At 39.1% G+C, this 24,377-nt stretch overlaps 1 protein-coding gene across 6 annotated transcripts in view; it reads right to left on the bottom strand.

Moving 5' to 3' along the window:
- LOC122836242 (cGMP-inhibited 3',5'-cyclic phosphodiesterase A-like) overlaps positions 1-24,377 on the bottom strand; it is a 90,560-nt gene that overhangs the window by 35,333 nt on the left and 30,850 nt on the right. For 5 of the 6 annotated variants that reach the window (XM_044126054.1, XM_044126051.1, XM_044126052.1 and 2 more), the window contains one exon: positions 6,639-6,689. The exons of the other annotated variant lie outside the window; for it this stretch is intronic. In XM_044126054.1, the coding sequence (XP_043981989.1) occupies positions 6,639-6,689 (51 nt within the window). The remainder of the gene's footprint in view (positions 1-6,638; positions 6,690-24,377) is intronic. 6 annotated transcript variants of the gene reach the window in all.

The raw sequence follows: 24,377 nt of genomic DNA, 5'->3' as shown, positions 1-24,377 counted from the left end.
CGCCGTTTCTATGCAACAGTTATCAGCAGCGACAGAAACATAAACAATGGAGGGAGAAGCGCATTTTGTTGCTGGAAAACAGGGACTATTTTGAATTTCGCTCGCCAAGTCCGATTGTTATAAGCAGCTTTGGGCTTGTTTTTTCTACAGTTGCTTGCAGATTTAATGAGTCGCGGGTCGCAGTTTTTGGCCTTACAAATAAGCAGACATAAACCCCAGAATCTGTCTGGCATCCAGTTAGTTTTAGTCAGGCTCTCCTTGTCCATCATTTCCTGGATGATCCATCCCTCTGTGTCTTTGTTAATGTCAAGTTAATATATTACCACTGAATGACGTCGAGCTTTGCTTTGCGCTCCAGAAAACTGCAAACATCGAGACTAATATGAACAGCGCAATAAACGTGAAAACAGCCACGAATGAACGTGTCCATAAAGTTGTGCAACTAAACGCCATTATAATTGTTAATATTGGGTGTCACAAATCTGTGCAGCCATCTGAGCTGCGGAGCCGCAGGAGAAGCGGCTGTGAGCTGTGACAGCAAACGCAGGGCTGTAACACAGAACCTGGAAAATCCTATTTATAGTTTCCCAGACAATAGAAACACTCAAAAATACGGAGCCCCCTAGGGGACATGGGGAATTTTTTTTCTTTTGCGTTACCTCGCAAAACTTTTGCGTTCCCTCGCAAAACCTTTTGCGTTCCCTCGCAAAACTGTACTGATCAGTTGTGCGGCATAATTGAATACTGTAAGACTTTCTTACGGTGGCCGCCGTACTTTCTGATTTAATATAAGGTTATGTAAGGTTTTTCCATGAATGTTAATATCTCGTTGTGAAATATATTAAGTTTTATATCTTTCTTTAGGATACAAAGGCACCACAAACCTATGATATAAACAGAAACCTAACGTAAGTAGGAAAGAATTATAAATACTGTACATCCAAACTATATTTCTGAGTTATTATCGCGGCGTAATAAGTCATCTGACAGTTTTGATTGTGTCGCTGTTGTGTTGGTTGCCTGAATGGTTTAAAGAGCTGCTTTTATGTTCAGTTCCATCTCAACCTTAACAGACATAAATATGCGGTGAATGAATCGATTTTCAATCAGTTTTTTGCACCAAAGACTTCATAATAATAAACACGTTTTATTATTAAAAACACGACAAACTAATTATGGTAAAGGGCCGTATTGGGTTAACTCGGGGAATCTCATCTGTCCGTGTATCAATTAGCTCCAAACCACTTCTTTGTTTTGTCACATTTATCAATTTATTCCATTTTGATTATTATGCTCCAAACTTTGCAAGGACTGACCAACCCGCTCACCGTTTCCTCATACACACAAACCAGCAGGCCAGTAACCTTCCCATTCATACTTGATGACGTCACTCCCACATCGGCACACCCACCACCTAAGTGTCAAAGTCGCGTTTCTCCTATCATATCAATAATTACTTATTTCATTCATATGGCTCTTACAGAGCCTAAGTGAAAACGTGTTTATTATGAAGTCTTTGGTGCAAAAAACTGATTGAAAATCGATTCATTCACCGCATATTTATGTCTGTTAAGGTTGAGATGGAACTGAACATAAAAGCAGCTCTTTAAACCATTCAGGCAACCAACACAACAGCGACACAATCAAAACTGTCAGATGACTTATTACGCCGCGATAATAACTCAGAAATATAGTTTGGATGTACAGTATTTATAATTCTTTCCTACTTACGTTAGGTTTCTGTTTATATCATAGGTTTGTGGTGCCTTTGTATCCTAAAGAAAGATATAAAACTTAATATATTTCACAACGAGATATTAACATTCATGGAAAAACCTTACATAACCTTATTTTAAATCAGAAAGTACGGCGGCCACCGTAAGAAAGTCTTACAGTATTCAATTATGCCGCACAACTGATCAGTACAGTTTTGCGAGGGAACGCAAAAGTTTTTGCGAGGTAACGCAAAAGAAAAAAAAATTCCCCATGTCTCCTAGGGGGCTCCGTACAAAAACATGCACAAATTACTAAAGTGTTTTTTGTTTTTTTTTTGTACTCTTGTAACCATTAAACAATCTCCCCTTCAGTTCAACCAGATAAGTGGAGACACATTGTTGATGTTACTATTATAAAATAACTTCCAATTAAGTTTTGGCAAAGATCAATGTGATTTTCACAAGAGGTGGAGCGTTGTTGTTAGAAGCTGCTGAAAGTAACAAAAAATGTTACTTTTAATGTAACTTAGTTACTTTCCAAATCAAGTAATCAGCAATCTGATTAAAGTGACTTTTTCAAAGTAACTATGCCATCACTGAGTGTCTGTGATGATTGCTCTCTAAGGCTTAAGCACTTGCACTCATGGTCACATTTATTTAAAGACCTGTTCACACTAAAGAGGAAGCTTTGGAAACTGAAGGTTTTCTCCCTTGTTTGCACCTTTTGTCCAATAATGGCTTTTTTTGGAAGCGGGGGTTGTTATTGTTGTTACTAAACAAAGACTTTAAAAGATTCAACAAGTTTAAAAAGTAAAATCTTTTAAAACTCTGCATGGTGTTCAAATGTGGCTTGGATGTTTGGAGGCTATTAAAAACATTGACAAAGAGCACTGCTTCATACATGCCCCACTGTGGCTTTCTTTGCTCAAAACCAAAACAACTAATTAACCTTTTTATTTCTGGATGGTGCCACATTTGTATCTATTGCCAGAAAACCTCAAATATAGACAAACAGACAAACATAATAACTAGATGGAAAACAAATCATTAACTGTGGCGCCCAAGACACAGGCTACAAGTATGTAGCCTAGTGCTGCTTTAGCCCTAACACAGGATCTTATTTTATTTTAATTTAATTTTTTTTAGAACTAAGTGATGTTATTGCGGGCTGCACAGTGGTGCAGTTGGTAGAGCTGTTGCCTTGCAGCAAGAAGGTCCTGGGTTCGATTCCCGGCCCGGGGTCTTTCTGCATGGAGTTTGCATGTTCTCCCTGTGCATGGTGGGTTCTCTCCGGGTTCTCCAGCTTCCTCCCACAGTCCAAAAACATGACTGTAAGGTTAATTGGTCTCTCTAAATTCTTCCTAGGTGTGAGTGTGTGTGTGAATGGTTGTTCGTCCTGTATGTCTCTGTGTTGCCCTGCGACAAACTGGCGACCTGTCCAGGGTGAACCCCGCCTCTCACCCGAAACATAGCTGGAGAGGAACCAGCAACCCTCCTGACTCCAATAGGGACAAAGGGTGAATAGAAAATGGATGGATGGATGTTATTGCCACCTGCTGGTGGAACATACACATTAAGGTGATTTTAATTAGAATCCAACAAAACAAAACTAAGATATTAATAAAAAAAAAATAAAAAAAAACACCCAGAGAGCTGTTGCTGGCCTAAAGTGAAATATTAAATTTTGCTTCTGCAACTTATGTTCAAGTTGCAGCTCCCCTTTGCAACACTGCATTTAAAGGTGATGACTTTAAGTCACTGGCACTGAAAGCTGAAAGATAGCCTCCTTTTTCCTGGTGGGCTGAACTTTACATGTTTTGTTCACTCAAGTTGAGTTTATTTGAACGGCACATTTCAGCAACAAGGCAATTCAAACTGCTTTACATGATAGACTGTTGAATAAATAAGCTTCTGGAAAAAGGCACAATCAGTGGCTCAGCACAAATCAAAACACTCTGGGTTGTTTTTGCCTCTTGCGCTGCTCTTGAAAGGCAGTAACTTATCCGAAGCACAAGGGTAACACAGAACAACATATGAAAGTTAGGAATATGTATTCCAGTGAAGCAAGCAGTGCGCAGCCTTTAATATGGTGGAAAATAAACAACCGCTTAACAAGTGTATGGCATGACACAAACATCATCAATTGTCTGCTTCACACTCGTTCAGCCTTTTGTTAATTTAGAATAACAGTCAGAAAATCCATCCAGGACTACAAGCACCCCTTTCTAATCCCCTTGGTCTCTGTCCAAAACTAACAACTTTCCAGTTCAATACAAATATTTGAATAGCTCTTTCCATACATAACGCTACTGTCAGTCTCTAAGCTAAAACATCCACCGCATGCTTTAGAGGTGGAAAAAAGATGCGGTTTGGAAAATGAGCCCACTAATGTGTGCATGTTGGCAAATACAACACAGAGAAGATCAATCAAGTGGTCCAGTCTCCCGTCCACCCAACTCTCTCTCTCTCTCTCTCTCTCTCTGTGATTTGAATATGCTGTGAGTTGCTGGGGCACAGAGAGGCGCAGCCTGCCTTTCTGACCAGCAACCTGGTCCAACAGTTAAGGGAAAAACTGCCACAAGATGGAGAAAGATGCCAACTTAAGCCTTGGACTCTTCCATATCTCATTGTTCTCTGGATCTCTGCTAGAGTCCAGTGAGGAATGTGCAGCTCCAGTCCAGAGAAAGAACACAAAAAAAACCCAAACTAACCATTGAATGTAAATAACTTAGGTGATGCCTCTGTCATGAAATGCGTCTTCTCCTCCTACTAACTTTACACAAAGTGCCAAGACACAAGTCCCACAGAATAAAGCTTGGGATAGCATTAAGGCTTTCTTTGGTCTGAGAGATGCTAAGTTGCTAGATTAAGGCAGATTTGGGATCCTAAAGCTGGTGAGACTTTCCCATCTATTTTCACCTGTAATATTAGTGCTATTTCAAGCATATTTTAAAACAGCCCGGTAGCCATCATGTCTTCTATTTGCAAAGTGTAAAATTTCTAAAAATATTTTACTTATTTCGGCAATACATTTCAATAAATCTGAATAGGACCAAGTTTAAAATCTTTGAAACTCATTGTGTTCTTAAGGACTCTCTACTTTTCCTTAGCTTCAGCTCAACACCATGAAAACAGGTGAAATGACATTGGGCCAATCTTAGGTTCTACCGCTTTTTATTACAAATGTTTCCTTTTTCATACAATCACATTTTAATTTCCATTAGATTTTTGATCGAATACAACAAATTTCTGCCATATCGTCAACATTACATCAAGAATTTATTAACGTTTCTGCTATTTAATATAGCATGACTTTAAGCAACAGTTTCTAAATCCCAACCAACTTGCATTAAACCCCAATTTCTACATTGTCCATATTTTTGACATTAGGACAATAAAATCAAAACATTTATCTTTAAACCTTTGACTTATCTTCTATGTTTTATCAATTTTAGGCAAATTTACCTGAGAGGTTAAATTGAAATGCATTTCATTTCTGTTTATTTTAACTTTGCCTTTTCAATATCTGATACAGCAGTTTGAGGTAAGAACTAAACGTCCTCAGCAGGTTGTTGACTATTTTTAGATTTTTGCTTCTTTTTACAATTAACAATTTCTGCTCTTCTCCAGTCAAATTGTCACAGATTTTCTGTCAATACGTTTTGAGTAAAAAAGTAAAAATTCAACTCTGTATAAACAGTTTCTAAGTGTAGTGCTGTGCATCTTTGCAGCATTCATTGCTATCTAAATAAACCGCACACTGTCAGCAAAGTCCGGCTGTCCATTTATTTCTGAAGGATGTCCCACCTTATAGGAGGACATGAGGTACAGGACACATTCATGCTGGACGTGGCAAAGCCAGCGCCAAGGGCGTTGTTTATTCTCACTCTGGAGTGCTGCCCCGAAGCTCTATCGCAGCTCAATACATCAATTTTCAAGCGCAGACACATCCACAAATTCCCCTGCCCACAAAAGATGGGGAAGGTTATCTGAAGGATGTGGCTGAATGTCTGTTCTCAAAGAGCCAATTCCCCTGGAGCCTGCTTAGTCTATTCCCATTTCCTTGCCCTTTAATCGCTTAGAGAACCTTACGTAGAGCCAAGTCACTCTATCTTTCAAACTAGCACTAAGACGATGACTTTGTTGGAGAGAGCGACACCTCCCAACATGGTGCTCACGCAAATGCAAGACGAGTGGATAATCAGGGTCCGCTGAGCTCTCCTGTTAGTGTTAAATATAATCTGCATGTGTAGAGAGAGACAGGGAAGTTCCTGTGTGCGGCTACATCCTCAACGCTGGACCCATTCATCAGGAGTAAAGATATTAGCATTAACGAGGTGGATTATTTAACGATGGAGTGAGTTTCTCTTTAAATAAGGTAGGCCTCATTTAAAAACATATTGTTTCATTTTATCAGTGTTGGGGAATTAATGCAGGGGCATTTTGGTATGATATGGTATGATATACAGTACAGACCAAAAGTTTGGACACAACTTCTAATTGAATTCAATTAGAAGTTGTACTGTATACTGTATATATTGTACTGTCTGTACTGTATATATATATATATATATATATATATATATATATATATATATACTGGCCCACCCTTCATATATCATCACCAGCCACCACTGGTAGAGGGCAGAAGACAAAAACAAGGAGTGGATATTTAAGATAGTCTAAGCAAAGAAGGAAGAGTCAGCAACAATCCCCCTTTATAACCTTTAGCACTGTTAATGTGAAATTTTTTTCCACTTAAAAAGTTAACTCAAATTAAAGATTGGACTCATTAAGTGCTCAAATGTAAAATTATTATGCTGGAATAAGGGGTGTATTCTTATTTTCTGGCTTGGCACATCTTGATCAGGCCTTCCAATAAACGTGTCTGGTACTGAATGTCTGTCTGATTATTGTGCTAACCTGTGATCCTCGGGAGCCTCTCTTGTGGTCCCATTCTGAACGAGAAAGCATCTGTGGGGAAACAAAGACAGAAACATGTTCAAAGCACAGCGCTTCTCATCCTGTGACTTCCTGCATCAGAGGGCCCCCCAAAAAACTGTAAATGATCTGTTTTTTGTTTTATTTTTTCTTCAGAAAATGGAGGCACATGGATGAAAATGTTCTCGAAGAAGAAAAAGTCTGTAGTTGTTTTACTTTTTAAGTCCTTTTGAGTGAGCACACATCTTTAATGTGATTTCACAGTCAGGTTTAGTTTACTTTAGTTGTTATTTGCTGCCTCAGTGGCACATGAAGGCTGAGGATTTTCTATTTATTCTAATTACCAGCCTCTGCGTCCTCCCACGGGCCTCGTAAACCCATTTTCCACTCTCTCGTGTTTCCCCACATGCATAAGTGCGGTTCTGCCATTGTTTCTTTTTTGCTGAACATGTTGCCTGAGAGCTCAAACCTTAAACTCGTGGTTATTTCTGTCGGACCCTCCGCCATAGCGACAAGCGAGCCCAGCATGTTGTTAAATTGCTGCTGAAAGCTGCAAAGAAAGAGGCTCAGTATAAAAGCCAATTTAATAATTCAGGTGTAATTTACTGTGTCAGTGGAGGTCACTGAATTGTGTCACGCTAAGAGTGGAAAAATTACGCCACTCTGTTCTTTCAAGTTCCCCACTGCGCCGCTTTGCTAAACAAAGACAAAAGCTGATAATCCTCATACCTAATAAGAACAATGAAAATTAATTTCAGCTAAATCGGCTGGCCAAAGCCGTCAGCATCACAACTTAGTCAAAGATTTGCTTAGTGCTGCTGTGAGTAATTAGACTAGAACTCTTGAGCCTGGATACATTTTTATTTATTGCTAAAAAAAAATTGGTATAATTACTGAACAATACGATTCCAACCAACGCTCATGAAAGCACAAATAACCTTCTGCCTTTGATACGTCCCCCATTTCCATCAACTCTATTGTCTGTAAACATTTGACCCTTTAATATCTTCACATTTTGTTCTACATTCAGCTTAACACTTTGTTAGATATTACAGATGTTTTGGTAGCAATAAGCTACAGAAAATCAGCAACAGCATCGTTCTGAAAATGTTACTAAAGACACAAGCTACAAATATATCAAACTCACATTAGATTTAGTTCGTCACCTGCTGATCATCCATCCATCCATCATCCATCCATCTATCCATCCATCCATCATCCATCCATCCATCCATCATCCATCCATCTATCCATCATCCATCCGCTGGTTAGCCTAATACTTACAAATGTTGTAATTTTTGCCATTTTATTCAATTTACTATAATCTAATCAAGCAACAAGTTACCAATATTGTAATGGCATTTTTTTTCTACCAATAACTATAATTGCTGATAACTGTGCTTCACATATTGGTCACATGGCCATATTTTTCTCTTGAATTTGAATCATCCAACTGAAAAATACACTTTCAAGCAGGTCATTAAAGATTATTTATCAAACCTTTGGAGCATAATTGCTGCCATTAAACGCCTGGGATGAAATTTTTATGTATTCGATACAGTCTGAAAAATAAACATGCCACTCAAATATTTAGCAGACCAGGATATCAGTTAGTGAGAAAATACTGTACACTTTGTTCTTTGGTTTAAGGTTTTATTAACAACAGGCAAAGGAGTCAATTAATTAATGACCCTGACAGTGAGCAAACAATGCCATATACAGCTGTCATAAATAAATAAATAAAACAATGGCTCTGGATCAGTCTTTCCATAATTTGTCATTTTGGAAGTTAAAACAAAAACAGTAAGTGCTTTTTCAACAAGTGTTTTCATCCTCTTACGGGCGACTTTTCTTTATTTGGCACTACAGTTATGAAGGGGCAAGTAGGTTTTGACTATCAGCAATGCCCTCAAAGTTTTAACAAGTGTGCAAAATATTGCACAGAAATAATGTCAATCACTGTAGCTTATAGTATTTACTATTAGTAGCAGTTTACCAAACTTTTTAATGCTCTGAGAACGACATTTTACCTTAGCTGCATAAAAGCTGGCAGCCAAACCTTCACTGCTAAGGGTTAGGGTTAGGGTTAGACCCATTAGAGGATCGCCATGACAGTGAGGCGCCCTGACCGCGCACACAAACAAACAGCCGTTCTATGTTCTGATGTTATGTAACTCAACCTTTCATCTCTTTGCTCCGAAAGACAGACCTAGACTACACCGAAGTCTCAACATGCTGTTTGATGTGCCATAAAAAGGAGAAGAAAAAAAAAAAGAAAAAAAAAGCACATCTGAGCTGTGCACAAAATGTGAGCCCTGCACACAGACCCCCTGCAAAGAGCAACTGAAGGTCGCAATGAGAGCGTTTAGCGTCAGAGTGGCTCAAACGCTTGTGTGTGCATCACTGTAGGAAAAGCACATTGCATGGATTCACATGTTCTGTTCATTACAGTTAGTCATCTACGAACTTTGACAGTTTCACACAGAGGAAAGCACTAAATTAATTCTTAGTAACTTACAGCCAAAGTTATATATTAAGACTTAGCATCACAGGATGTCTTCTTTGTCTTTTTATAATGACACCATCAGTTTTGGCAACAGCACAATTGGGAAAATAAAAATGATTTTGCCAAAGTTGTGGCCTTTGACTCAGCCTGTGTAGGCTGGTGCTTTCTATCATGCCATGTGTGCTGGCTTTTTGAAAAGGTACATTGTTTTGTGTGTAAATGTGAGAAAATGACACAAAATGAACTACGATGTCTTTGAATTATGTGTCACCTTTGATGGCAGAAAAACAATAAATCTAAGGGGTGAAATTCAGTGTATATATTAATTTTCTGTGATGTCACAGAAAATTTGCTTTTAACAAATGTAAAATTTATCTCTAATGCAAAATAACTCAAAGTCTGTCATGCCACAGATTCTTGTGGGTCTGGACTTTGACTAGGTCATTCTGGTACATGAGTATCCTTTGATTCGAATCATTCTATTGTACCAGCGGCTGCATGTTTATGGTCAGTGACCTGCAGGAAAACAAACTTCTGCCAAAGTCTCAAGTCTTTTGCAGCCTCTAAGAGCTTTTCTTTCTTCTTCCAGTATTGAGCACTACTCATCTCTACATCGGCTCTGCTCAGCTTCCTCTCTCTTTGGCTGAAGTGCCGCTTGTAATTTCAGTCTCCAGTGTGGCAGCAGAGCGCGGATTCAGCCTCCAGATCAATACCAAAACAGCAAGACGTCATCTGTCCGAGGCGAAACTCCAAAACTTCATGACAATGAATCCTCTGCAGCAAGCCCCCTTGAGACATTTGATTACACACAAGCATGTGCACAATTCAGGTCCACGGGGACCAGGAGAAAAGTAAACTGTTATTTTAAATGTAATTTCTTGATTTCAATATTTATATGTAGTTATTGGTGCCAAAGTAAAAAGTTGCATAAATTCATCTTTGTCTTGGTACTGTGTTGACTCTCTGTTCTACTTGTTTGGAATAAACAAGTAATTAAACTGAATAAAAATTAGATGCAATCAAATATGTCATTATTATCACTATAAACAAATGATGGGTAAAAATAGATTATGACGGGATTTCAAAATGTCCGACAATGAAAAGGGCTAGTGAGCAATTTCTCGTCTCATGTTGCTTTTCACTTAGACACGTGTCATAATTCTGCACCAGAAGAAACCACACACAGTAAATTTGGAAGTAAACATCGGCTGAAGCAAGCAGTGCCGACACCCTAACCCCGAGAACCTTAGAATCGTTTGGTAGAGCGCCCTGCTGTGTGAAGACTACGTTTCTTCTTCTTTGCACGCTTTGGGATCATAATTTTTTTTTTTTTTTTTTACGAAGAAGTCTAATTGCTCTTAATTTGTTGTATCAACTACCACGCAAAAAAATCCCCCACAGATTTCAGACAAAAAATAAAAAACATTGGGAAATGGCAAATCAAGACCTGCAGTGTGATTGCAGCCAAATGTATTTAGGAAAACGAAAGCTTGTGTGGAACCTGCACCACGTATGTTAACCACACATAGTGAAACTGAAAGCTCAGTAAATGTATGAAATTCAGCAAACTTGTCTTCACTTTTCCAGACAAACCTGTAAACCTTCTCCTCTGTAGCATTCATCGGCTCTGCAGCGCGCCATCAAACGACGTTGTAAATTCTCCCCCTGCCTGCTGGGGAGGAATATGGAGAGCTGTTCCTAATCATGCTGGCTAATGTTTTACAGGTTTTACTGTGGGGGTCAGTAATTGTGAGCCATTTGCGTCATCACTGGAGGAAAGGGAACTATTGAGGTGGGCTGCCAAGGCCGGGCGAGGGGGGCTGTGTGCAGGTAATGAAGAACACGCTTGTGTGTGTAGTGAAAGATTTGCACATGCACTGCTAAAAGCATCCACAAACCCTCAGTTTCTCACGCTTCCAAAGTGTAGCGCTAATGAACAAAATCGCACACAAAAAAAATTATGCCAGGGTCTCACGGTTTGCTCCTTTACCTTCTTGTCTGCTATTCACACTTTAATTTTTCAGAGTTTTCTATTTTCTAAAGTGTCACTGCTGAGGTTTACTCTTTGCAGTATCTGGAAGCTTGATTCCTGAGAAAATCAGGGTTTACGTAAAAACCCTGAGAACACCATCTCGACCGTAAAGTAAAAATCACGTGCGGTTATGTTTGCTGCCGGTGGAACTGTTGTGTTTCACCAAAATGTATGACACTGGGAGTAAAAAACATTGTAAGAAAACACTGAAACAACAGACGGTTAAGGCTCATACACATTTGAAGAGGTTTGGGGCAATAAAATCAGTTTGTTTGCTTGACCATCACAAAAGTCTGATCTCTTACTCAGTTACACCAGTTCTGTCAGGCGGAATGACCCAAAATTCCTTTAATCTGTTGTGAACTACAGAGAAAAAGGTACGAATTTAAAGAAAATAATATAATTATCTATATGTTTATCACAGTTAATGTTAACCTTGTCAATAATTACCCAAAGTTTCCTTTGAGGCCCAATTTAAGTACCATATCTGATACTTGCACAACAGTTTGAAAACTTGTGAACACAAGTGAACACTTTTCCTCAAAGGTGATGTGTTAGAAATAGATAAAATGGATCAAAATAAGAAAGTTGAGCAAGTTTGACGAGGGGAAACTTTCACCAATATGAGTGGGTCAGAACCTGTCTAAATCTGCTATTCCAGCGGGTCTGCCCAGTCTGCAGTGGTCAGCCTCCATCATAGGCGGTCCAAGGTGGAAACAGCAGTGAACCAGCCACTGCATCGTGGGCATTAATGCATTTGGGGAGTGAAGCCTGATTCATCTGGCCTGATCAAACAGATAAGGTACTACAGCTCAAATTAAATGACAGAATGCTGCACACAATGACAATGAACTTTGACCCTTGTCCACCAATAAAAGTTATGACAGTAGTGGAACAAGCATGAAAGTTGGATCATGGTCAGTTTGATGATTTGGACAATGTTCTTCTGGGAAACCAGACTTTAGATGTTAGTTTACTACATTATTCTAGTAATGCTGTGGCCCCTCTCAGCTGGAAAACACACCTTGCCATAAAGCAAAATTACACTAGGAAAGGTACGGGAAGCACAACAAAAGAGCTCGAGGTACCGAATTTGCCTCCTTACACAGATACCAATCTAAATGAGCAAGTGCAGAACAAACAAGTCCGATCAATGCAGGCCCCACTTTAGAGGGCTTAATGGATCTGGTGCCAAATAATTCAGGATACCTCCAGGAGTCTAGTGGAGTGTCGGCCTAAATGAAGCATGTTTGGGCAGAATAACACCCTGTCAGACAGGTGGTCACAATGCTATTGTCTATCAGTGTACCTATCCTTTTAAGGTTTACCGTAGCGATAAACACATTACTAAAAGCCACATGGTTAGGAAAACCAAAATGCCCGTTCGCTTTGGCATAACCCAGAGAAGGTTTCAGACATCTGCACAGATAGGCATTGCAGTTCACTAAGAAAATGTCTTTATGAAGCCTGAAGTCTTGTTATTTCTTCTAGAAGAGGCAAAGCATGTCAAGCCTGACTTCTAAAGTTAATGAACAGTTTAATGACAAAGCAATGAAGGTTTACACTTGTTCATTACAACACAGTAAAACACACTGAACCAAACTGCTAGATAGTTAATTTTGGCAGAAAAAAAAAAATGTTGGAGCTCTGTCTTCTGAAATTACTCTGATCTAGAAGGTTTCAGACATCAGCGCTGCCGTCACACTGAGACTGACGACAGAGTTCACTCAAAGGCGATGTTATGAGAGCAGTATGGTAATTTGTGTACAGATGCTGCCTCCTCATTATTTCATCTTTTATGAACTGAACTAACTCGGCAACGCCTGTTCTTTTTTCTCTCTTTTTTTTTTCTTCCAAGCTTTTCGCAGGGACCGCACATGGAAACATGCACACATCTACCCAAAAATTTCAGCCAATGCAGTCCTATCAAGATTCCCACAGGATTCCAGTAAACAGACAGACAGGAATTGCCCCCTCAAGCATGTACCATTAAATCATATCCCTTCATCTCCTATAAATCACTGACATGCAAATATAAACGTGCTGTAAAGCCTCAAATAAACAGCAGATGTACCTGTGGGAGGCCATAAATCTTTGCTTCCTCTTTTTGCAGGTGGAGGAATTTATATTACTACTGAGCCTGATCCCCTGACAGAGACTCGTCGTCGACCCCAAGGGAGGAGCTCTCCAACGCCAGCTTGCGTTTTGTCCATTTGGTTCCCCAAGAAAAGGAAAATAATGTTCATCAGGGCACTGTTGAGATGAAGAGAAAAGAGGCAGCCTTTGCTGGAGCTCTCAGGCTTCTTGGTTTGAGACAAAGCGAAGGACCAATGAGAAGGAGCCCAGCATGCTGACAGCCACCCTGGAAACCTGTCCCGATGTAAACCAAACACAGGGATAGGATATGGAGGGTGATGGCTTTCTTCCACTGAGGAAAATCGGCTACAGCCTGAGCATAGAGAGCCATCCTATTCTCACACAACATTACTGGGGATCACAGAGGCTTAGTGAGCAGCTCTGCGCTTCACACTTCTACATGATGCTTGTCATGATAAGCACAGATAGCACACTGTAGCAGTAAAGTCTCATCACTGAGTCTCGAAGCAGTGATACATGGCTCCAGGTTCGCTCCATATTAAGGCAACACAAGTATTTTTGCAAACAATGAAACCATTTACCTAAGTTTTTCTTTGTCAAAGCTCATCTAGACTGTTGCCCAGTGTTGCTAGTCAATAAATTAATGTGTTTAATGTCATCATTCTGGACGTTGTTGCCACCTGCTGGCCTGGCTGGAGTACTTCAGCAAAGTTCCCCTTACAAATTTATTCACTCCGACTTTTCACTTTTGAATGTGTTATATTGGGACTTTATGCGATAGACCAAAACAAAGTAGTGCTCAGTTGTGCAGTCAAATAAAAATCTTACGTGTCAATTTTTTAGTTTGTTTTGACTAAAACATGTAAAATATACGTTTGTATTTAGTCTATATGTTGTAGAATCATTGCAGCTGCAGTTGCAATCCTGCATGTTTCCATGAGATTTGCTCAGCCTAAAATGTTTGTTTATTTACCTTTCCCAAACAGCTCAACCTCAGTCAGACTGAATGTTCTGTGACCATTATCAAAGTCTGAATTTTGACTTCAATCACACTTTATTTGCTCCAGCCACTTAGATCATAATCATTTCCTTGTAACTCTGATAGTGTTAGGAGTTATTGTCCTTCTGACAGGCAGGCCAACGTCCCAGGCTTTTACAACCTCTAACAGGATTTTATGCTTTAGTGCTCTATTTGTAGGTCCATAAACACTTTCGCATCATGATGCTTCCCTCTCCATGTTCGCTGCAGGGCTGGCGCGCTCGTTGCTTGGTGTGTTCCTTTGCTGTTCGTTAATGTTCTCTAACAAACCCACGATGCCTTCCTACAACAGTTCTGTCAAACAGAAATAAACTTGCACATGAACCTCTGACCTGAACAGAAATGCAGACCGCACTTTTCAGATCCATTTTATGTAAAGCAAATAGTTGATCCGAGTATCGACTTCCTTCCAAATCACAATTATGCTCTATTTTGAGTTGGTCTAAAACTTTGCATTTCCCGGGGCTCGCTGTGGTGGCGCAGGGGGTTAGCACGCCCCACGCTTGGAGGCCTTAGTCCTCGACGTGGACGTCGCGGGTTCGACTCCCGGTCCCGGCGATCTTTGCCGCAGGTCTTCTCCTCATCCTCCTTCCTGTCTGCCTACTGTCGCAAAAAATACGAGCCATAAGCGTCTTCGGAGAAAAAAACCCCCATTACATTTCCTGAATTGGGACATTAACACATGAACAGCGACTCTTGACACCGTGCAGAATGTCAACCAGGTCAACTAGCCAGGATACTATAAAGAAGGCATACTATAGAAGAAGCGCATGGCGTCGCACTGTTTGAAGCATGATTCATGCTCACAAGTCCTCACAAGATGAAAGCCACAAAGCCGAACAGCCCACAGATCTCGTCGGAGTTTGACCATCGTAAAATGTTTCATCACCTTGTGGCCGACTTCTGATGTCTGCCTTTTGATGCTGCGCAGGTAATAAAAGGTTGGTTTATCACAGCTTTTTGTGCTGCAGTGGCAAACTAGAGAATGAAGCACAGGGAGATGTTAAAGAAAATCATACTAAGCAGCTTTCCAAAGAAAGCCGTTTCTTTGGAAACTCCTGAGCTAACAGCACCGGTAAAAGGAAGAAATGAATCAATTTTGTCATTTAAATCTTACTTTGGTCCAGAAAGTCCAGTAGTTTCATCCTGTTATGAGGATTTAAAGATAACTTTAAAGTCACTTCTTAAAGAGCCTCACCTTCCTTAACATTTTAAAACTGTAGACCAGTTTCCAGATTGCAATTTATTTCTAATATTCTAGACAAAATTATTTATGCACAGCTTTTATTCTTTTTAAATTTTAGCCAGTCCTTGGTGATAGCCCTGAATCAGCTCTGTTAAAATCCGCTGTGGCCTGCTCTTCTTAAATAGTGTTAGATAAGCGTGAAGCGTGTGATCTGCATATCCCTCTAAATCTCCCTCTAGACCAGGTTGAGACTCAGGGCCATTGAAAGTAAAAATGTTCTCTTGTTGAAATATTAATTTTCTCCTGTGCATCAGGTCCATGCTAGAGTTGCCCAAAGATTCATCCTAATGCCACATTTAGCCTCTGTAAGCATGCTTTTGTTGGTTTTTCAATAACTCAACACGTTAGATCCTAAATGTTAGATTCCTGAAGACCCTCTGACTGGTCTTTAATGTGTGTTTGCTTCGAACACCAGGTTTGTTTTTTAACACCAGTTTTGTTTTGATGCTGTGTATTTGTTTGCAAGTGAATTTCTCAAAAGCCTTTTTAGTTTCTCGGTGTAAAAAGCGGACGCTGCGTGAATCCTTCTGATATATCAACGAACACAGATGTGCAACAACGTCTTTGTGTGCATGTGAGCTGAGGATCAGCACAAAGGCAAACCACAAGCTATGAAAACACTGGTTAAAAAACATAGTCTGCTGTTTAAACATGGAAGGATTGCTAGTACAAATACACAAAACATTTGTGTGTGTGTTTTCCACACTTAAACAACATGAGAAAAAAAAGAAACTTGAAGAAAAACCTCAAGAAAAGTGGATGTTCTGCATCCGAGCTACGAGTGCCTTCCACAACATCCGCCCTCGTGTTTATGTAGCCATGTGACAGAAGCCACTGTACGTCCTCTGACGTCGGCTTGCATTCTTTGCATTCATCAAACTCAGTTCTCACTGATACTGTCTCTGATACTCTGAAAGAGAGGGAGCAAAGATCACACAATATAAAAGAGGCAATAATTCACTGGGCCTGTGTTTGCTATATTTATCTTCTCTTGATAAAATAAATAACCTCCTCTTTGCCATCTGTTTTCATAAACAGATGAGCAGTCATGAAGACATATTGCCTGAAATAGTCCTCCTGTTCCACTTAAAACATTGAATCCATAAATAATTGCAAAACTGCTGTCAAGATATGAATACTCGGGACAAATAACTCCCTACATAAATATGCTTGGATTTTGAGAAACAGTATTTTTGTTGTTGTTTTGTACTTTAAGATGTGTGACATTTTTGAAAAACATATTCTGGATTGTTATGACAAATCAGAATATTGACTTAGTTTAGTAATGTGTGTATAAAAACATCAGAACTGGGTGAACAACAACAAAAAAAAATAAAATAAAATAAGCAGAACTAAGTTACAGTGATCTCTATTCTTAATATCATCACTGGTAATTATGTGGTAAAAGCCTTTGAATTACTTTTTAATTACAGCACTATTACTTTAAATTTTAATTTAAGAAAAAAAAACATTTGAGAAGATTTTTTTTAAGTGTCTAATTATGGTTGCTATATGTTTTTCGGTGTGACATGGATTTTGATCTCTTAAATCTCCAAATTACCATTATTAGACTTTATGAGTAATAATTTCTTAAAACTCAGCAGCACAAGGTATTTTACATCATAGCCAATAAAAAAAAAAATACAAGAAAGCAAATAAAGTGTTTTGGTGTATGTTGATGAAAAAAGTTACAATGCAAAATGAAAATAATTTTTCCTAGTTTTGATAGATCTGACATTAACCCATCAATGTCAGGATTATTTAACTTAAGGTCACTTTCTCCTGAGCCTGTCGTTCTCCGGTTCCTGTTCAGGGTGAGGTCTGAACCCATCCCAGGTATTTTCAGGCTGAACAGTTTTCAAACCATAACAACACAGCAACAAAACATTATTTAAGATAGTTTGTCTAAGCCAATAAACATAGTCTGATATTTTTTATGTCACGTTTGTAATCAGAAACACGATATTCATTTGTTCTCTGCATTGACATCTCTCCTTCTTTAGCAACAGAGAGGGACTTGCTGTGCACTCTGTTGATCAAACCAATAAAAACTCTTGCAATCGAGTAAGTTTAAAACAACAGAAACTCTTCCTGGGCTTGGAAATTCTTCATAAACAGTCCACTGTGCAGCGCAGCTGAAGAAACAGTTTGCTGAGACCTTTGCCTCTCACATTCTGCTCCCCACGCCATGCTCCACAGACACAACACAACGGCAGGCTCAGCTTGCTACCATCTGAACGGAGACGAGAGAGAGGGCTGCTTTTGACCTTTCAAGTCACTGCATCTCCAAAACTTCAGTTTTCTATTCTCTTAATAGTCAAATCAGCTGCAGTGGCAGGAATATTAATCAAAGGGTAAAAAGAAAAACTTGTTCTAATTTCCGCGTCTTACTCAGCTATGGTTCACGTCCTGTGCAAGTCCAGCACGCTGGGCCCGTAGCCTGGAGCTAGTGTGACTTCTCATGTGTAATTGCTTAAATTGCACTTTCCATGGATCATGTAAAAAGCATAAAGAGAGGTCTGTTGCTTCCCTGAATAAACGAGAACCATTGTGAGAACAACTCAGACTCCAAAATGGCACCAAAAATTGAGAACAATCTTTTTAAATAGAAAGTAGTTTCATTAATTAGCAAGACAGACCAAAGTAGAGGCATCATTGAGCAAAGGCTTAAACCTACTGCACAGATGATAAGGCTGCAGGTCGCCGTGGTGCACTTGTTATTGCAAGATGGCCACCCAGAGCTCTGTGAGTTTGCACATTTTACTTCCTTCTGGAAAAGTTGCATGTTTGTTATGCACATATGGGAACTACTGTTATGGAAAACAGATGTAAAATAAATTACTTTGTCTTCTATAACCTGATTAGTTCAGCTGCAGCAGACCAACCCAAAATAGATCTAGGCCAGATGATCAATGGGGTTTAAAAGGAGGGGTGTGTGAGATTATACCATCTCTGCCACGTTATTATTCTCTAAAGGACAGAGCAAATCCTGCATAAAGTCAAGAGTCTGTGTTTGCATCTTCTTGTCAATAAGCTTGGCAGTAAAGTAGTAATTGCAGCATCTTAGTTGGAAGTAAGAGGACTAAGGTTTCTGGTTTGAAGACTGTAAGAGTGAAACTGTGGATTTACAGCTTTACAACAATCAAGTGTAATAAAAAGAACTGGAATAAAATGTATTAAAAAAGTTTGATTATTCTAGATATGAAATGGTCATACAGTAATCAAGGACATGAACGTCAAATAAACATCTGTATGGGTTATTTTGGCTGACAGTACAACAAGCTGCTTGAATGAATTAAAGAAAACAGTTGAAAATGTTAAAATCCATTATGGATTTTCTTTAGTCCATAAAGGTTAGAAGTATAAAATGTAGAATCAAATATATAACTAAACTCTCTACTAGATCCTCTGCAGTAATCAACAATCAGTAACACTTTATTTGACGGGTTGTGAATAAGACTGTCATGACACCATCATAAACATGATATAACACCTGTCATAAACATGATATAACACATGTTATAAACATGATATAACACCGTCATAAACATGATATAACACCTGTCATAAACATGATATAACAACTGTCATAAACATGATATAACACCTGTCATAAACATCACATAACATGAGTAAGTCTTCATGAATATTTATGACGGTTGTCATAAAGTGTCATTTAATACAAAGTTGACATTATTAAAATGTGTTTTTTATGACAACTTGACATTAACCAAGAAATCATGATCTGACATAAATTTGTTATAAAAGTATTACTGATTAAACTTTAGCTTTAATAACATAATGCTACATAATTTTTAAAGTTTAATCAGTAATACTTTAGAAAGATAGAGCACATAACATCAGTTTTAAAGTCCCTCCACTGGCTCCCTGTCACTCAAAGAATGGACTTTAAAATACTGTTGTTAGTTTATAAATCACTGAATGGTTTAGCATCACAATACATTAAAGATCTGCTGTTGTTGTATCAACCTTCCAGACCTCTCAGGTCTTCTGGTTCTGGTTCTGCTCTGCATCCCCAGAACCAGAACCAAACGAGGAGAAGCGGGATTTAGCATCTATGCACCACAAATCTGGAACAAACTTCCAGAAAACTGTAAAACAGCTGAAACACTGACTTCCTTTAAATCTACAGTACAGACCAAAAGATTGGACACAGCTTCTAATTGAACTCAATTAGAAGCTGATTGAATTCAATTCAACTAGCTTCTTATTGAATTGAATTCAATTAGAATTCAATTCTAATTGAATTGAATTCAATTACAAACAAAACTTTTTGTTTGTTTCCAAACAAAAAGTTTGTTTGGACACAGCTTCTAATTGAATTGAATTCAATTAGAATTCAATTACAAACAAAACTTTTGGTTTGTCTCCAAACTTTTGGTCTGTACTGTATGTTGCATGGCTTTGTGTTTTTGTGTTTCAGATGCTGCTGAAACGTGCAATACAAATAAAATTTGATTTTGATTTGATTGGATTTGAATAATTATCTCAGACACTGTTCCAGAACCATTGTTGGATTAGCAGAAATTAGCCTGGCACATTTAAAAACAGGTGAAAAACTGCAGCAAAGCGATGAACAAAAATGACAATAAAGTAAGTTGATGAAAAGAAAAAGAGAAATAACACAAGAAAAGAAATCTATATATATTGTTAAAGTAATAACAGAAGAGCTACAGCATCAGGCCTCAATTGACTGCCAGAGAATAAAAATGATTTTTAAGAAGCGATTTAAAGTGATCCAGGCTGTGGGCAGCCTGAACATTCAGGTTCCCAAATGAAAATAAAAGCAACTGACAAGTTTAATGTACTCTACGTCGAATTTGTAAAGTGAAAATTTAATTTGGGGTCTTTCCACTACGTTAGTGATTAATAGTTGAATGTTCTCATGCGGTTATGTAAGCTCATATACCCTTGCCATACAGGGTCACAAAAATATTCTCCTTACTCAGTTCATTTATACAGAAAACATCAAACTGATTATTTATTTCTATTTTATTTTGCCGCTCCTTTTCACAGGGAGTAAATCCATCTTGTTTGATTCTCATGAACACATTGTCCTTGTCTTTTACTCATTTCACTTTTCTTTTCCTGAACTGTCAGTTTCATGCTACATTCTGGCTGACCAGGAGCCCTGCACTGGCAAAATGGTCCTTGCCTCCGGCTCCTTTGCCCTAAACTCTGACTCATCGGTTTATGGCTCAATAGCGCTCCCAGGGATTCGGGTCAAAACTCTACTCAGATGCAACAATACGCTAATGGAAAGGGTACTGAGTGTCCCAGCTGCTAAAAGTAAAGGTTAAGTCAGCCAGAAACCAATGTGACATGAGGTTGACCAGTTTTTTTTTTTTTTTTCTGTTTAGTTTTTTTTTAATGACTGTCATCTGCCTCGCTGGTAAACCGCTGAAAGTTACACAAGGCCCCAAATTGTCACAGTCTGTTTTTGGGGGGGGGGGGGTTCCCCGTCTCTCTCCCATCTTGGCCACACGTGCAAAAGGAGTCTGAGCGACAGATTACCTGTGTGACTGTGAGCCCAGAAGGTCTGACTGATTATGAAATGAGGACGGACGCCTGAGTGAGCAAGAGACAAGGACTCAGTCCTTTCTTAGTCTCCAACCTGACTGGTGACCGGATGAGAGACAGACGCAGGTTTCACTACAACTCAATAGAAGTGGTGGGTCCTTGTCCTTTTTCACTACTAACAATAGTCGTCTAGCAATAAGCGAAGGAAATGGTCAGATCACCGACAACAAACAAACGACAGAATCGACTGAATGTTTGACTAACGGGATCGGCTGCAAGCTACAGAATCAAACAGGACTGATACTTGGTATTTTATTAACTTCATGCAAAAATGAATTTATATTTGTGGTAAATTTTCATCAGTAAGCAAGCTTTTGGGTCATTCCAGGTGCCACTAAGCAGAGTCTGACCACTGGGGGATATTATTCTTCCTTCTATGTACTTTCACTGTTAAACTAATCAAGTTAAATTCTGATTGCTCAGGCAGGAAGTCAGCAGCCAGGCCAAAGCCAGCTACAGCTGTTGTTTTTGAGCATAAAGTTTATCACATAAAAACGTTTCCCTTTACAGTGTTTTTACTTTTTGTGTCTTCTGTCATTACAAAACAAACCTCTGCTGAAGTCTTTTTAGTTTCTCTTGAATCATGATGATTTGCTTCAGTTGCGACTCGTAGTTCACTTTTTGTCTGAGCCCATTGAAAACATGTTTGACGGCGGCTGCAATCTGATTGGCATACTGGTATTTAAATTTCTCAAACACTTACTAACATTTTAAGGCCAAAAAAAAAAAAAAAAACAGATAGACTGAGTTAAGTGGAAAGACACAGTGTCCTCAGACTAACATTTTACAGCTAAATTAGTGCAGTTAAGTTAATCTTTCACACTGCTTATATGATGATATGTTGAAATGGGTCTAGTTTCCAGAAACTATAAAACTGTATGACGTATAATTTGTCAGAAACACTTGTTAAAATAAAAACATCTCAGTAACAAACTCAAACATGTGTTTGCTTTATCACTCCATGTCTTCCTAGAGATGGCTGACACTGTGCTAATCTTTGCCTGGAAAGATTACATGAGGGAGCGCGTTTCCTTTTCATTCTGACCCATCCTCTCACCGGAGAAGAAAGACAGAGAAAAGGGGAAGGAAAATGTGTAACAAGAGAGAGACGGTCTAAAAAAGAAAGGGGCCAGCTGTTCAGTGGAATTCAACGGCGCATGAAAGGCAGAGAGAAAAATTAATTCATTTGGCATGGAAGTAGTAGAGGTGGTTGGTTGAGGATTACACAGTTTGAAAAGGAGGAGAAAAAGTAGTGCAGAAGAAGAGGACTGGGGGAAAATGAGAGTTAATTATAAAAGACAAAGTAGGAAAGCAAGACGCATGAAGATGAATAAAGTCGGGATAGTGAAGTAAAAAAACAAAACAAAAAAAGACCGTGGAAGCTTGTTTTAGTAAGAGAAAGAACAGAAAAAAAATGTGACGTACAAGTGAGCAACATCTGTGGTGCTAATTGGAGTAGAACGCTGCGAATCTATATGATCGGCGGTGATTATGAGTTGGACCGGTTCTCTGTTCCAACCCGGAGCTTTGAAGACTTTAGGAAGAGATGTGAGAAAAAGAAAAAAAAAGAAAGAACACTATCCCCGGAGTGGGGAGCCCTGGGTTACCATGGAAACAGGCCTGACGTCAGAGCATGCATTATGTGATTACTCATAGAGTCTGTTAAGGAGCCAATAAAACAAGGGACCATTACTCACACACACACACACACACACACACACACACACAGAGAGAGAGAGAGAGAGAGATGGCTGGAGCTCAGGTTACACTTCAATATCCACACAAACTGCGTAATCTCACTTCTTGTGATTTTTTTGTGTGTTTTTTTTACAAGTCATACTACTGATCTTGAATAACGGGATGCTGTTTGGGTTTTTTTTGTTGTTTGTTTGTTTGTTGGTTTTTTAACAAACTGCAAGAGTCGGTAAAAAGGCCAGGACCATGCTGAGGCTCAAACGTGTTCAATCTCAGGCTGCAGCTCATGAATCCGTTCCATCCAGGAGGAGCACAAAGACAGCCACAAGCATAATATCACTGTCAAAATCTGCATGTTCTGCATTCCACACACTCTGACCCATGTCTGACAAAATACATCAAACACTGACATGTACACGCCTGTGGGGCACCACACACACACACGCACACACACACACACGCACGCACACGCCCATTTCCTTTTGCCATCTCCCACACATTCTCCTCAGGGAGTTAAAACACTGTTAGGGCTGATAAGGATCCAGGCAAATAGAGTGGATAAACAGACATTCTGGTAATTAAGAAGCACTGACCTATCAGAGGAGAGTATGCATAGACAAATATGTGATCCAGACTCCATTACAAAGGCCGTGCACATTCCCACCACGGAGACCATTAGGTGAGTGTGTGCAGACAGCAAGAGCAGAAAAATCCTGAGAGGGAGGACACAAAACAAATCTAACAAACCAGCTTCAAGAACTTCTTATAAATTCAGTTTTGTCTCATTTTTTTTTATTTGTTTGTCATTTCCAGAGTTTTGCAGCCCCATCAGCATTTATGCACAAACTACTCTATGCAGTGGTTTTAAACTAGACTCTCACACGTGTGTTTATATTGATTGCTTACTCTTCATTTATGAACATGATCAGTCAGCGTCTTTGATTTTGCTTTCCCGATGGCATGTGACATACTTTCAGCAGAACTCGACAAAAACACCAACCCAATTCTAACTGCTGATGGCATATCATGTAAATCACCATCATACGTGTTTTTATCCCTCTAATACTAATACTCTCTTTCAGCGGAACCATCTTGGGATTTGTTTGAATAAAAGATATTTTTCTTGCATCTTAAAAACACAAACATCAGAGACAAAGTTGCAGCTTCATCTCTTTTCTCGTTCTTTTCTCGTGAACATGACATTGCATTTGCAGGCATCACTGAACCTCAGATTATCTGTATATTTAATTGTCCTCGTTGTCCATGACGCAGGTCTGTTATTGCATTTTGGACAAAGTGCTTTGTGACACTGCTCTGGCACAAGTGTGACTGAGCTCTGGCGAAAATCTGATATAGTATACTCTGCACCGTCACTAATTTGGTTACGGAGATACCATATCTGAGATGATCTGATTAGAGGTTTATAAGCCCAGTAGCTTGCCTTGCCTCTTTAAGTTGCTGTGAATCTGCCTTATTTGTGGACTGATTAGCAGGCACACATGGGT

This window comes from Gambusia affinis, linkage group LG08 (assembly GCF_019740435.1).
Source record: "Gambusia affinis linkage group LG08, SWU_Gaff_1.0, whole genome shotgun sequence".
NCBI lineage: Eukaryota > Metazoa > Chordata > Actinopteri > Cyprinodontiformes > Poeciliidae > Gambusia > Gambusia affinis.
This window is presented reverse-complemented; position numbering and strand designations above follow the sequence as displayed.